At 37.8% G+C, this 15580-nt stretch overlaps 1 protein-coding gene across 5 annotated transcripts in view; it reads left to right on the forward strand.

Moving 5' to 3' along the window:
• The window catches only part of LOC134374829 (zinc finger protein 658B-like), a 61012-nt gene extending 49376 nt beyond the window's left edge, over positions 1–11636 (forward strand). For 4 of the 5 annotated variants that reach the window (XM_063092845.1, XM_063092846.1, XM_063092848.1 and 1 more), the window contains 3 exons: positions 4526–4652; positions 4914–5006; positions 7306–11636. In XM_063092845.1, coding sequence (XP_062948915.1) covers positions 4526–4652; positions 4914–5006; positions 7306–11252 — 4167 coding nt within the window. In that variant the 3' untranslated portion in view covers positions 11253–11636. The remainder of the gene's footprint in view (positions 1–4525; positions 4653–4913; positions 5007–7305) is intronic. The other variant, XM_063092847.1, reaches the window with a different exon arrangement.
• The last annotated feature ends 3944 nt before the right edge of the window (positions 11637–15580 follow it).

Here is a 15580-nt window from a genome sequence, read left to right on the forward strand (position 1 = left end):
TTGATTTTCTATTTTAATTTATTGATTTCTGCTCCAATTCTTTTTTTTTTTTCTTCTGCTTCCTTTGAGTTTGGTTTGCTGTTCCATTTCTAGTTTCCCAAGGTATAAACTAAGATGATTGATTTTAGATGTTTCTTGTCTCCTAATATAGGCATTCAATGCCACAAATTTCCTTTAAAGCTCTGCTTTTCATGCATTTCATAAATTCTGATGATCCTTGTTTTCATTTTCATTTAGTTACATACTTCAAAATTTATTTTAAACTTTTTTCAGTGACCTATGTATTGTTTAGAGCATTTTGTTTAATGCCACTCTATTTGGGGATCTTCCAGTTACCATTCTGTTATTGATTTCCAGGTTAATTTCACTGTAGTCTCAGAGCACACATTGTATAATTTCCATTATTTTAAATCTGTTAAAGTATGTTTTATGGCCCAGAATGTGTTCTGTCTTGGTAATTGTCATATGTAAGTTTGAGAATAATATCTATTTGTTGTTTTTCAATAAAGTAGTCAATAAATATCAATTAGATTGAGATCTTGTTAAGTTTAACTGCCTTTACTGATTTTCTTCTGGATTGATCTATTTTTGATAGAGGATGTTGAAGTTTTTTTAAATGTGTTGGCAGATTTTATTTTCTTTTTTTGTAGTTCTATTCTTTTTTGTCTCACATAGCTTGACAGTCTATTGTTAGGCACATACATGTTAAAAGCTGATGCCTTCTTGAAGAATTAACTCCAACAGCCTGATGTAATGCCATTTTTTATCCCTGATAACTTCTTGCTTTGAAGTCTACTGAATCTGAAGTAAGTATAGCTACTTCTGCTTTCTTTTGGTCAGTGTTGTTAGTGTTGTATATTTTTCTTTATCCATTTACTTTGAATTCATGTTTGCCTTTATATTTATTGTGTGTTTCTTGTAGACAACATATACTTGGTGCTTGTATTTTGATCCTCTCTTGCAATCTCTTTTAATTAGTTCATTCAGATTCTTAATATTCAAAGGGATCATTGATATATTTGGATTAATATCTACCTTTTTTTTTATACTATTTTGCATTTATTCCTCCTCTTCTATGCTCTTAATTTTATCATCCACTCTTTTTCTGCCTTTTATGGTGTTAATTGAGCATTTTATGAGATTCCATTTTCTCTGATTTCTGAGAATGTGCTTTTTATACTTATTTATTTAGTTAGTTTTTTACTAGTTGCCCTATATTTTGAACTACACTTTTATAACTAACCCAATTCTATTTCAATTGACATTATACCAGTTCAGGGCAGTGAGATTTGCTTATAAAAAAATCTTAATTTCTTTCTCCCTTCCTGCTGTTTTCTGTGTATCATTATCACTTCATTTTACTTATGTACAAGCTTACATAACTATGTATGTGTGTTTGTGTGTGTGTGTTAAAGCATACATAATTGCATACAGTTGTGTTATACAAACTGTTATCAGTTGGATCAATTAAGAAAAATAGCAAGTTTTTCTTAGCCTTACTTATTTGTTCTTTTATGCTCCTCCTTTCTTTATATAGATCCAGTTTTCTAACCTATATATTTTTTCTTCTCTGAAAGAAATTCTTTTAACATTTTTTGCAAGACAGTTATACTGGCAACAAATTTCCTTAATATTTGTTTGCATTAGAAAATCTTTATTTCTCCTTCACTTTTGAAGGATGATGTCACAGGGTACAGAACTCTAGGTTGGTGAGTTTCTCTCAACACTTTGAATATTTTACTCCACTCTTCTTGCTTGCATTGTTTCTGAGCAGATGTTGGGTGTAATTCTTATCTTTGTTTCTCTATACGTAAGATGGTTTTACCCGACTCTGGCTTCTTTCAGACTTTTATCTTTGATTTTGTGTAGCTTGAAAATGATATGCCTAGGTGTAGAAAATTGGTACTTACCATGCTCGGTGTTCTCTGAGCTTCCTAAATCATTGATTTAGTGTCTGACCGTCATTTGTGGAAGTTCTCAGACATTGTTGTTTCAAACGTTCTTCTGGTTTCTCTCTCTCTCTTTCTCTCCCCCCCCCCTTTTCTGGTATTCTCATTACTCGTACATCTTTTGAAGTTTTGCCGCAGTCCTTGGATATTATGTTCTCTACCTTTCCATCTTTTTTCCCTTTGGTTATTAGTTTTTGGAGTTTCTATTGATGTATCCTTAATCTGAGATTTTTTTCTAAGCTGTGTTCAGTCTATTCATAATCCCATCAAAGACACTCTTCCTTTCTGTTACAGTATTTTTGATCTGTGATTTTGGTTTTGGTTTGATTGTTTGTTGTACATAATTTTTGTCTCTCTGCTTACAATGTCCATTCTTTGTTGAATGCTGCCTACATCATACATTTGAGCCCTAAGCTAATTATTTAGATTTTTTTTTAATTCCCTTTTTGATCATCTTAGCATCCTGCCCAAGGGCCCACTTCTTAAATCTAGTGCATTGGAAATTAGGTTTCAACATGTTGATGTGAGGGGAGGAGGTACAACGTTCAGACCGTAGCAGAAATGTTCTATAGTCTCCCTCTCTCCCTCCATCACTCACTCACTCTCCCTGCTCTGCTTCCACCATCTTGCAGTGTGGGACAATTTTCACTGTCACCACCACCAGAAGGACTTTGGACTCCCCAGCCTCAGAAACTTTAGCAATAAATTTCATTTTTCTTTATAAAAGAGACAGTTTCAAGTATTTTGTTATAAACAATGCAAATGGACTAATACATCTGCCTATGACTGGGTCCTCCTGGAGTTTTTAACCCTCAGAGATGTCTACACTGAGTCCTGAGCAATTTTTCAATCACAGTTCAGATTTTCCTGCTCTGACACTGGCTCGTATGACTGTTTCCAGTAGTAAGTCTCTGCACCTATAAGCTACAACACTGTATGTTTACCTGTCTCTAATCTTGTGGGCAGTGGTCTGACCTGTGTCCTTTTCTCTCTTACAGTTCCAAGAAGAGATATTGATCTTTCAGTCTCTTCAGCATTATAATTGTTTTGATCAAGTGATGATTTTCAGGCTTTTTATGTGCAGAAATAGAAACCTGAAATGTATTTCTAAAATCATCTTCTTAATGTCTATGTAGATGATCAAAGAATTTTCCTTCATATAACTATGAAAGTTATGAATTATATTGGTAGTCTTCTTAATACTGAGCTTTCCTGTTTTCATAGAATAAACTCAGAAAATTCTTTTCTGGTCTTCACAGTCTATTTCTCTCTTACTATCTTTAAATATTAGTGTTTTCACAGGTTCTGTGCTTCTGCTTTTTTTTTTATTAGTAGTAGTATTGTTCAATCTGATAAGTTTATTAACTCTGATAACCAAAGGTACAATTGAAATTCTGATACTTCCCAAATTTTTATCTTCAGCTTAGATCTCTCTGGAATTATATATTCAATTGCCATTTGGGCCTTTCTATAGATATTTCAAATATAATGAGTCCAAGTGTGTGTTACTTTTTCCAATTATATTATTCCATTTTCCAAATTTTACTGTATGTTGCCAGTACCTAACAAGCTGCACTCCTTTAGATAGACTGGTTGTAAAACAATTATTTTTATTCCCTATACAGCAAATTAAGACCACATTCTGTTTCTGCTTTTACTTTTACTTTTTCTCTTTTAAAGGGTTAGTTTCATATTTTGTGTGCTTACTGCTCTGGGTCCTGATATAGATGGTCATCTTTTACCCTGTTTTCTTCATCTCTGACTCTCCCTTCAGCACCTTCTCCACTCTCTTTCTAGAGGATGACTATAAAAATGTAAATCTGTACATGTAACTTACCTGTTCTTACAGGAACTCATTATTTACACTGTGTGGCTGGAGAAGTGGCAGTATGCTCCCTGGGTAAACACAAGCAATCTTTTTGCATGTAGGAAGAAAATTTGGAGATGTTTATTACATGCTTTTAATTTATAAGTAATTAAAAATCAACAATGAGTGCATAACTTTTTTTGCCATTTCATTAAGGTCAAATTGTGGTTATCTCATCAGTAGTACCAGTCATGTGGTGTGTGTTGTTTGTGCTCTTGCAACTGAACCTTTGTTCTTTTCTCATACTCATGAGAACACGTGGTTTGCATAGAAGAGGTAAACATCTTTGGTATTTCAGTGGAGTGCAAACTGAAAACAAAATAGTTCTGTTTTTTCTCATTCTTTCTAACCCTAGTTTGTATTGATCTTGGGTCTAAATTAATTCTTCTGACACATTATTCCAGGTATGTAAAATACCTTATGCTAAGCTTCTTTGGAGAAGCAGAATTTTGTTCATACTTTTATCCATAGCAACAAGGATTGTGGTAAGTTTTGTAATAGTGTTTTTTTTCTTTTTGCAATTAACAAATTGTAACAGTGGCAGAATATTACTGCTGTTATTTTTTATTTCTTCCACCATATGAAGTACAAAGAAGCTGCATCTAATGTAAAATACATATGACACACACACAGAGAATTGTGAACTCCAAGATTTCTGTTTTGTGATCAATGGCTGATGACTTGAGTTGAGCAAAATGTGCCATTCCAGGGGTTGGTGTCATTTGAGGATGTGGCTGTGGACTTCACCTGGGAAGAGTGGCAGGAACTGGATGATGCTCAGAGAACTTTGTACAGGGATGTGATGCTAGAGACCTACAGCAACCTGGTATTGTTGGGTGAGTGGAACTCCACAGTAAGTTCCAGGAGCAACACTTTCTTCTTTGTTGGTAAATACAGAAATATCTGTATTTATACCCTTTATAAGGTTCAGTGCTATGTAAGTTTCTGTTTAATTGAGAAGGTGAGAGTCATCCCTCCCTAATGAATGCTTAAAATTGGCTCCTTTACTGCACAGTTTTGAAAGTTGAGCTCTTCTCATTCTTCTAAAAACCTGACTTAGCAGTTTTGCAAACTCCTGTGGTATATCTTATTAACAGGATGCTACATTACCAAACCCAATGTGATCTTCAAATCAGAGCAAGAAGCAGAGGCATGGATGGTAGAAAATGCCCCAAACCAGAGCCTACAAGGTCAGTGCATACGGGGCACAGGCTGGGAAGAGCAAAGCCCTTTGCTGTTTTTGCCCATATTTTTGCTATTTTTCAGACCTGAAAACATCTGATCTGTGTGGCTTAAACAAATCAATTGTATAACCTCCTAAGAGGGTTCTCACATCTGTACCCCTACCTTTTATTTTTCTGATTTTTTTAATACTTTCCATAATTTAATCCCTACATTTCTCCTCTTAGACATTTCTCTTTGCTGATCACTTTCTCAATATTTTTGTTTGCTCTATTTTTCTCCATTCTCATGAGTATTTAAATCCAGACTGTATTCATGTTTTTTCACTTAAAACTGAATACTTGAAATGAGGTAATTTATAAGGGAAAAAATATTCCTTACAATTCTGTAGCCCCAGAAGTCCAAAATAGAGGATTTGCATCTATTGAGGACCTTCCAATGGGTAGGGACTCTCAGTAGATTATAGGGTTGGTACAGAATATCACAAGGTGACAGTGACAAAAGCATGTTCACATGCTTTCTTTCTCTTCTTATAAAGCCACCAGTCTAATACCTGATAATCCCCATTAAACCACAAGCCCATTAATCCATGGGCTTTTATTAGTCCATATATTAATCCTCTTATGGGGGCAGAGCCCTTACTATTTAATCACCTCACAAAGGCCTCACCTTTCAAATACCACAGTTGGATTTTTCACACTCAGCACTGTCACAATGATGACGAAGCTTCAATATGAACTTCAGGGGTGAGGGGTGGTACTTGAACTATAGCACAGACATTTATTCATACACTTATTTTTTAACCACATCTTGAGGACATTTTAAGCACTTTTTATTGTATAGTTGTATTTACAACAAAAATTATCAAAATAACATCCCTCTTTCATACAGTTTACATTCTGATGAGAGAGAAATGTGTGTGTGTGTATGTATGTTAAGTAGTTATATTAGAATCATGAGGAATATTGAACCAGAGTGGGAGGTTTAGAAAATATGTTAGGAGAAGGAAGATTATTGAGTGCTTAACTTTTACATACTGTCAGTTTGACTTAACTGTTTTCAAAAATTTGACATATAATATATAGATGAATATAAAATGTCAATTTGAGAGTGGACATCATTCTTGGAGGTACACACTTGTAAATCAGTGGCTTGAAGCTGATTTTAAAAGTCATGCTTATAGAGGAAGTCACCTAGGGAGTAGATAAGAAAAAGAAAAAAGTTCTAGAGGTGAGCCTTGTGTACTGCCATATCAGAAATTATAAAGCTAAGGCAGACCCAGCATAGGAGCCTAGAAAGTGTTAGTCATGGACTTGGGAGGAGAACCTGGAGATTCTTGGTTCCAGGTTCAAGTGAACCAAAAGTTTTATGTTGAGGGCTCAGACTTCTTTTGGGGAGTAGTTTGAAACTAGCATTTTTCTCTCCTTGTTAAAATCATTTTAAAACAACAAAGGAAATAAAATATGTGCCGAAGACATTATTTTCTATGAAATTAGGAGACACATGAAACTCCAATGTATAGAACAAATGCTTTCAGAAGCAGTGAATTATAAAGGATAAGTGTGTGCAACAGAAATTGGGGAGGGGGGTGCCAGTTAATCTTAGGCGGGGTAGAATTGCATTTTGCAACAATGGTAGAGAAAGCCTGTGTTGCAGAACCAAAACTTTTAGACGAGCCAAAAGGGGTTGCCGATGGTGGAAGACTGGAGATTTCTGAGGAGCATAGGAAATGAGTTTAAATGAGTAATTTTTATGAAGCTGTCTTCTTCTAATGTGGGGAATTTTTTAAAATTTGAAATCTCCCCATATGCTTATAGCTCTTTCCAAAAGAAGAGTGAACACTAAACAAACGTAGGTGCAGTATCCTGAAGCTAAACCATATTCCTTATTTAAGGGACAAAGAATTGGCTTGCTCCTGAACCTTAAAGAAGATAATCCAAGAAAACCTTGCCACCTTCAGAGTGCAATAGGAATAATAAAAGCAGTACAAGACACCCACTGTTGCTGTAAGAATAAAGCAAATAAAAAAGAACAGGGCAAACAGTTGGCTGATGATAAGCACTTGTTTGAAAACTACAACTAAGCAGTGGGTGAACATTTTTACTAAATATTTTCTTGCGAATAAAAAATGAATAAAGAAGCAAAGGAAAAGATGACTAAACATTAGAAAACATATTAATATAACCTATAAAACTAATACTCATTTAAAAAATTTTTAGGATAGGAAGAAACATTTTTATCTTTGCATGTGCATTCATAGACAATGCTTATGTTGGTTTATGGGTATGGATTTTTTTCTCATTTTAGATCTCCATATAGTCAATAATCAAATTGAGAAAAGTCAAGAAAATCACAGTAAATACTTGTGGCAAGTTTTAATCACCGACAGGAAAACATCAACTGAGGAGAGAGTTAAGTTGGAAAAAACATTTAATTTGAGCTCAAACTGTACTTCAAATCTGATTATAAACAGTGAAAACTCTTCAGAAATTAACATTGAGAAGTTTAATGTATGTAAGTATGCACTTCCTCCTAGAAATCCTGATAAGACGCATGCTGGAGAGACACCTGATGACCAAAATAAAACTGGGAAATCCCACACACACTGTGAGCATCTTAGTCAGAATAACAAGATTCAAGTTGGGCAGTACCCTTTTGAATATAGTAAACCAGGGAAAGCCTTCAACACAGAGCCAATATTATTGGCACATAAGAAGCTTCATTTGGGAGAAACTACCTGTAAATACAATGAATGTGGGAAAGCCTTTTATAACTCAGCTCTCCTTGACCAAGAGATAACTCAGGTATTGAGGAAAACATTTCAATGTGATGTATGTGGGAAAGTATTCTATAAAAAGTCTGAACTCACTAAACATCAGCAAATACACACAGCAGAAAAATCCTACAAATGTAAAGAATATGATAAATCCTTCATGAAGAAGTTATCTCTTACAGTCCACAAATGGACACATACAGGGGAGAAGCTTTATACATGTAATGACTGTGGAAAAACTTTTCACCAGAACTCACTCTTCAGAAGTCGTCAGAGAACTTACACAGGTGCCAAACCATATGAATGTAATGAATGTAGGAAATCTTTTTCCTACAACTCAGCCCACCATACACATAAGAGAATTTATGCAGGGGAGAGGTCCTATGAATGTAATGAGTGTGGAAAAGCCTTTCACCGGAAGTCAGACCTCAGCAAGCATCAGAGAATTCACACAGGGGAAAGGCCCTATAAATGTAGTGAGTGTGGAAAAACCTTTTACTATAAGTCACACCTCAGCAGGCATCAGAGAATTCACACAGGTGAAAGGCCCTATAAATGCAATGAGTGTGGAAAAACCTTTTACCAGAAGTCAAACCTTAGCATGCATCAGGTAATTCACACAAAGGAGAAGCCTTATGAATGTAATGAGTGTGGAAAAACCTTTCCCCTGAAGTCAGTCCTTAGTATACATCAGAGAATTCATACAGGGGAGAAGCCCTATGAATGTAATGAATGCGGAAAAACCTTTCACCATAAGTCAATCCTCAGTACACATCAGAGAATCCATACAGGGGAGAAGCCCTATGAATGTAATGAGTGTGGAAAAGCCTTTCACCGGAAGTCAATCCTCAGTACACATCGGAGAATCCACACAGGTGAGAAACCATATGAATGTAAGGTATGTAGTAAATCTTTCTTCTACAAATCACACCTCAATAGACATAAGAGAATTCACACTGAAGAAAGTCGCTATGAATGTAATGAGTGTGGAACAACCTTTCCTTGTAAGTCAAACCTCTGTGCACATCAGAGAACTCACACAGGTGAGAAACTGTATGAATGTAAGGAATGTAGAAAATCTTACTTCTATAAATCACATCTCAATAGACATAAGAGAATTCACTCAGGTGAAAGCCCCTATAAATGCAATGAGTGCGGAAAAACCTTTCACCAGAAGTCAATCCTCAGTATGCATCAGGTAATTCACACAAATGAGAAGCCCTATGAGTGTAATCAGTGTGGAAAAGCCTTTTCCCTGAAGTCAGTCCTTAGTATACATCAGAGAATTCATATAAGGGGGAAGGTCTATGAATGTAATGAGTGTGGAAAAGCCTTTCACCGGAAGTCAGACCTCAGCAAGCATCAGAGAATTCACACAGGGGAAAGGCCCTATAAATGTAGTGAGTGTGGAAAAACCTTTTACTATAAGTCACACCTCAGCAGGCATCAAAGAATTCACACAGGTGAAAGGCCCTATAAATGCAATGAGTGTGGAAAAACCTTTTACCAGAAGTCAAACCTTAGCATGCATCAGGTAATTCACACAAAGGAGAAGCCTTATGAATGTAATGAGTGTGGAAAAACCTTTCTCCTGAAGTCAATCCTTAGTATACATCAGAGAATTCATACAGGGGAGAAGCCCTATGAATGTAATGAGTGTGGAAAAGCCTTTCAGCGGAAGTCAGTCCTCAGTACACATCAGAGAATCCACACAGGTGAGAAACCATATGACTGTAAGGAACGTGGTAAATCTTTTTTCTACAAATCACACCTCAATAGACCTAAGAGAATTCACACTGAAGAAAGTCGCTATGAATGTAATGAGTGTGGAAAAACCTTTCACCGGAAGTCAGACCTCAGCAAGCATCAGAGAATTCACACAGGGGAAAGGCCCTATAAATGTAGTGAGTGTGGAAAAACCTTTTACTATAAGTCACACCTCAGCAGGCATCAGAGAATTCACACAGGTGAAAGGCCCTATAAATGCAATGAGTGTGGAAAAACCTTTTACCAGAAGTCAAACCTTAGCATGCATCAGGTAATTCACACAAAGGAGAAGCCTTATGAATGTAATGAGTGTGGAAAAACCTTTCCCCTGAAGTCAGTCCTTAGTATACATCAGAGAATTCATACAGGGGAGAAGCCCTATGAATGTAATGAATGCGGAAAAACCTTTCACCATAAGTCAATCCTCAGTACACATCAGAGAATCCATACAGGGGAGAAGCCCTATGAATGTAATGAGTGTGGAAAAGCCTTTCACCGGAAGTCAATCCTCAGTACACATCGGAGAATCCACACAGGTGAGAAACCATATGAATGTAAGGTATGTAGTAAATCTTTCTTCTACAAATCACATCTCAATAGACATAAGAGAATTCACACTGAAGAAAGTCGCTATGAATGTAATGAGTGTGGAAAAACCTTTCCCTGTAAGTCAAACCTCTGTGCACATCAGAGAACTCACACAGGTGAGAAACTGTATGAATGTAAGGAATGTAGAAAATCTTACTTCTATAAATCACATCTCAATAGACATAAGAGAATTCACTCAGGTGAAAGCCCCTATAAATGCAATGAGTGCGGAAAAACCTTTCACCAGAAGTCAATCCTCAGTATGCATCAGGTAATTCACATAAATGAGAAGCCTTATGAATGTAGTGAGTGTGGAAAAACCTTTCCCCTGAAGTCAGTCCTTAGTATACATCAGAGAATTCATACAAGGGGGAAGCTCTATGAATGTAATGAGTGTGGAAAAGCCTTTCACCGGAAGTCAGACCTCAGCAAGCATCAGAGAATTCACACAGGGGAAAGGCCCTATAAATGTAGTGAGTGTGGAAAAACCTTTTACTATAAGTCACACCTCAGCAGGCATCAGAGAATTCACACAGGTGAAAGGCCCTATAAATGCAATGAGTGTGGAAAAACCTTTTACCAGAAGTCAATCCTCAGTATGCATCAGGTAATTCACATAAATGAGAAGCCTTATGAATGTAGTGAGTGTGGAAAAACCTTTCCCCTGAAGTCAGTCCTTAGTATACATCAGAGAATTCATACAGGGGAGAAGCCCTATGAATGTAATGAATGCGGAAAAACCTTTCACCATAAGTCAATCCTCAGTACACATCAGAGAATCCATACAGGGGAGAAGCCCTATGAATGTAATGAGTGTGGAAAAGCCTTTCACCGGAAGTCAATCCTCAGTACACATCGGAGAATCCACACAGGTGAGAAACCATATGACTGTAAGGAATGTAGTAAATCTTTTTTCTATAAATCACATCTCAATAGACATAAGAGAATTCACACTGAAGAAAGTCGCTATGAATGTAATGAGTGTGGAAAAACCTTTCCCTGTAAGTCAAATCTCAGTGTACATCAGAGAACTCACACAGGTGAGAAACCATATGAATGTAAGGAATGTAGAAAATTTTTCTACTATAAATCACATCTTAATAGACATAAGAAAATTCACAGATAAGAAATGAATGTGAGTGTGGAAATACCTTTCACTGTAAGTCAAACCTCAGTACACATCAGAGAATTCACATAGGTGAGAAGTCATATGAATGTAACACATGTAGAAAATCTTATACCGCAAGTCACATGTCAGTAGACATGAGAAAATTCACATAGGAAAAGACCAATGGATTTAATGTATGTGAAAATACTTTTCCCTACAAATCACACCTGAGTAAGCATCAGAGAAGACAAACAAAAGTGATGGCCTATAAATGTACAGCTGCTTTTTGGTTACCACAGGGGATGGGTTCCAGGACTTCTCCGTCATGCCAAAGGCTGTGAATGCTTAAGTCTTATATAATGTGGCATAGTATTTTTGTAACATTGTGCTGTTTAATTAACATGTCTAGTTTACTTATAATACTGAATAAAATGCAAAAAGTATGAGTAGTTCTTAGGGTGTGTTATTTGTATAATTTTTATTATAGTATTTTTTTATCTGTTTTCACACATTTTAAATCAGCAGTTGGTTGAATTCTTGGATGTAAATTTTGTGAATGTGGAAGGCTGACTAACAAGTGTGGAAGCCTCTTCTGTCAGAAGTCACACCTCAGCAGACATCTGAGAACTCACATTGGCGATATCCTGTATGGCAGAGACTAGCTATGTATTATGCACAAATACTCTCCTTTCTTTTTCACACTTAGCATGCATATTCAGCCTCTTCTTATTGTGTGCATGACTATGTAACTGAGCTCTATCCAGAGGAATAGGGACACAAGTGATGAACATTACTTTCAGGGCTGGCAACAGGAAAAGGTCCATGCAGTTCTTTCTGGTTTCTTATGCCCTCTGGGACCAAAGTGCACATGACCCTCACGGTGGTCTTGAGAGGCCCAGGTGGGAGAATGCCACTATGATTTAAGACAGAAGGAATTGATTGTAGAAGGCAGGAGTCTTCCCACCTTTATTCCCAAACCTTCCATTTGTACTTCATATGAGTGAGAAATAAACATTTACTCTGATGAGCCATTGTATGTGTGACCTGTTTGCATTAGAAGACAACCAGCCAACTGTAGCTAATTGACTCTAAGGACTTCCCAAGAGAAGTTACCAGTTCTTGCAGATGAGAAGATTCACATGGGAGAGTGACCTGTGTTTGCCACCTTTTATTCTGAAATCAGTTGATGGAAAAATCAAAAAAAGCATGGGGAGTTACAGTGCTAAAAATTGGGAACAACTTATTAGGAAGCACCTTACTGAATGCTGAGAATAAAGTAAATGTTTATAAATATCTTTAATATGTCAACATTTTCAACAAATCTTCCAAGTTCCTTATATATCCAAGAATTTGAAATGAAGGGAAAACTATCAGCTTATATAATACATGTGTAAATTTTCAAATAGGTTAAAATACTATCAAAAGTAATTTTAAAAAATATTTGACTATCAATGTTTAAGTGGTGATATTCTCTGCCAGGAGACAATTGGCTATGTCTGGAGACATTATTGGTTGTGATAAATAGAGGTGCTACTCTATCTAGTGACTAGAGGGCAGGGATGCTGCTATACATACTACAGTGCACAGAACACCCCACTCAAGTATGTAGGGTTTATGCATATAAGTATTCTTAACAAATTTTACTTAGTGTAACCTGGCATTAATGTTAGTCAATACGTTCACTTAGCGTAATAAATATTTTGACTTACATCTGGATTTATTAGATTAAATGCCAAACTAGCCTCTTTATATCTTGTTAAGTATATTAATTGTAACATATTGCTCTACATACTTTTTTCTACTCAACCAGTAAATGTAAATTTTATTACCATTTTTACCAAACTGTCTCATGTGGAGAAGTTCATTTTTTCTAAAGTTTGTAGCTGGGGCTTCTGGTCACGATGGCAGAATAGACAGTCTCTAGCATCACTCTCCCCGCAAAATCAACCAATTTACAATGGTTAAAAAGCAACAGCAGCCAAGCTGGAGCCACTAGAGCTCAGGGAAAGAAGAGGAGGGACCTACGGAGTGCATGAAGGCAGGAGAAGCCATGATGAGAGAAAGAAAAAAAATGCTCTTACCATTTTGAATCCCAGGTGCTTCCAGGCTGGAGCTGCTGAGCACATGGAGCAGGAGCTGGCAGAAACCACAGCTGTGCCCTTCGTATGAAGTTGCTTGAAGGCAGCAGGGGAGAAGAGGGCCCTCCCCACATATATGGAATTACTGGGCTGTGGGGTAAGTGCACTGTCACCTTAAGAAAGGCTGCCTCAGGTTCTTTCTCACCCAGTCATCTTGCCCTTATGTTTTTTTCCTTGGACAAGAGAAAGGAAATTTGAGACCAGAGCACAGCCTGGGACATCTGGAAGTTGGCAGGGATGTCCTTCTCTTGGACATAAACTGTCTTGCAGGACATCAGCCTCAGATGAGGTCCCTCTCAGACAAAACCAGGCCACCTCATATTATGTCTCAGCACAGATGGAAATAAGGCCAAACCCCCTCTTGCCTAAAGTGCGTCACTACTGACTCTTCACCAGGTTTAAGTCACTCTACCAGCGGGTAAAATTTATTGAGACACCCAATCACAGAATTGTCCCATTTTCTGAGAGCATCAAACCCAGAAGGAATCTGCTTAAGTGTTCTTTGAAAGTGCCCAACCAGAGCCGAAGCAGTGTAGTCCTTTCTTCTGAACACCCTCTTACTGAGCTGCTTCCTGGTGTGGAGGGTGCATTCTCTTTGGGAGTCACCAGCAACAAGCCTGACTTGCTTGACCACAACTGCATTCTTGGAGGGCTGGAGGGGGTATGTAGCAGACTCTATCCTCTTGGTTCCAAACCAATCTCAGAGATTCAGTGAGTGCCACATGCTAAATCCAGCTTGCCTGTTTCCCCATCTGCAGACCACTGTGTCCAAATACTGGACACGTGCCCTTGGATCTTCCTGAACCAGGACATCTCCAAACTTGAAATAACCATCCCCCTTGAAGTCTCCCAAACACTGCCTTTACCTCTCTCTTGCATTGCAGTTGGTTGAGAGCCAATGTGTGGCCACCCAACAATCACTAAAGCACCATTTACTCATTTCCCCACAGTGCTGATGTAGGGGAGGGAAGGAGTGTCTTTTCTTCATCCATTGCAAGATTCATGGCTGATGCCCCATAGCACAGACAGATTGACAAGAGAAAAGCATAATAAATTGTTACAAGTTTCACATGCCAATGGAGGCCTCAGAAATCAAGACCAAAAGAAATGGGGACATCTATTTTTATGCTTGGGTTTGATGAAGCATAGACAGTCATGCACATGTATGATTGGACAAGGGGTCTGACCTATGGTAATAACCTGGGGGGACTTAGCAAGGCCTGTTTGTTCAGATCCTTCTTAGTCTCTGGATACAGGGCAGGACCCCCCTGGAGTGAGGGTTTTATGGCCCTACAGTAAAAACCTATGCTTTCTTGCCTGCAAATCTTGGTGTTCAGTGATTGCCTTAGCTGTGCACAGGGCAGGTGGACTTACTCTTGTTCTGTAACAGCCTCTGTGTGTTTGACCACAGCCACTGGTCATCAGGACACAGAGCACTTTTTTTTTCTTGTGTTGTCATCTCCCTCCTGCGGGGTGGCAGCACTCACCTGTTCACACTTGTTGCTATACTGTGGATTTGACAAAATGTAGTAGTGATTAGTGGGGGTGTTCAGGATGATTTTTTCTTGGTTTCAGTACCTACAGTAGGTTCCCAATTCCAAGTCACCACTGAGCAGGGAGGAAGCATGTATGGACAGGTAGAATAACCACCTTGCAGGAAAGATTACCTCATAGGCCTGGCTGGCTTGTCCAGTTCTGTGATGGACACTGTTGCAGAGAGCTTGGCAATATCCTCAGGCTTCCAGACTTAACAGTCATTCTTTCAATGTGAACAAAGAGAATTGGGTAAAAAAGGACTTTTCTCCAAAAATGGAAAATTCAAGGCACATTAGCACATCAGAATGAGGGATGTTCTTTATTCAGGTGTGTAAAGAAACAAACTCAGTTGCACTCAGTGTACTCTCAGAACAGGCTGTGACAGCAGGTGTGTGGTGATTTCTCCCCAAACACCATGTAGGCAACTAATTCTGCAGAGGATACCAGCTGGTGTCCTGTAATTCAACTCAATGCTGACACTATCTACCTCCAGATAGCATCAGAGGCTACAGGTTGAGGGCTTAGTCCTCAAAACTGCCCCATTTCCAATGTCAATTGCAAGCACCAGTTTGTTTTGCCTGTGCTTTGGACTGACTGGCTATAAATCAAGATTCACAGAGCCCCCTTGGGAGGGTTGGTTAATTTACTAAAGAGGCTCATAAAATTCAGGGA

The sequence above is a fragment of the Cynocephalus volans genome, chromosome 4, assembly GCF_027409185.1.
Source record: "Cynocephalus volans isolate mCynVol1 chromosome 4, mCynVol1.pri, whole genome shotgun sequence".
NCBI lineage: Eukaryota > Metazoa > Chordata > Mammalia > Dermoptera > Cynocephalidae > Cynocephalus > Cynocephalus volans.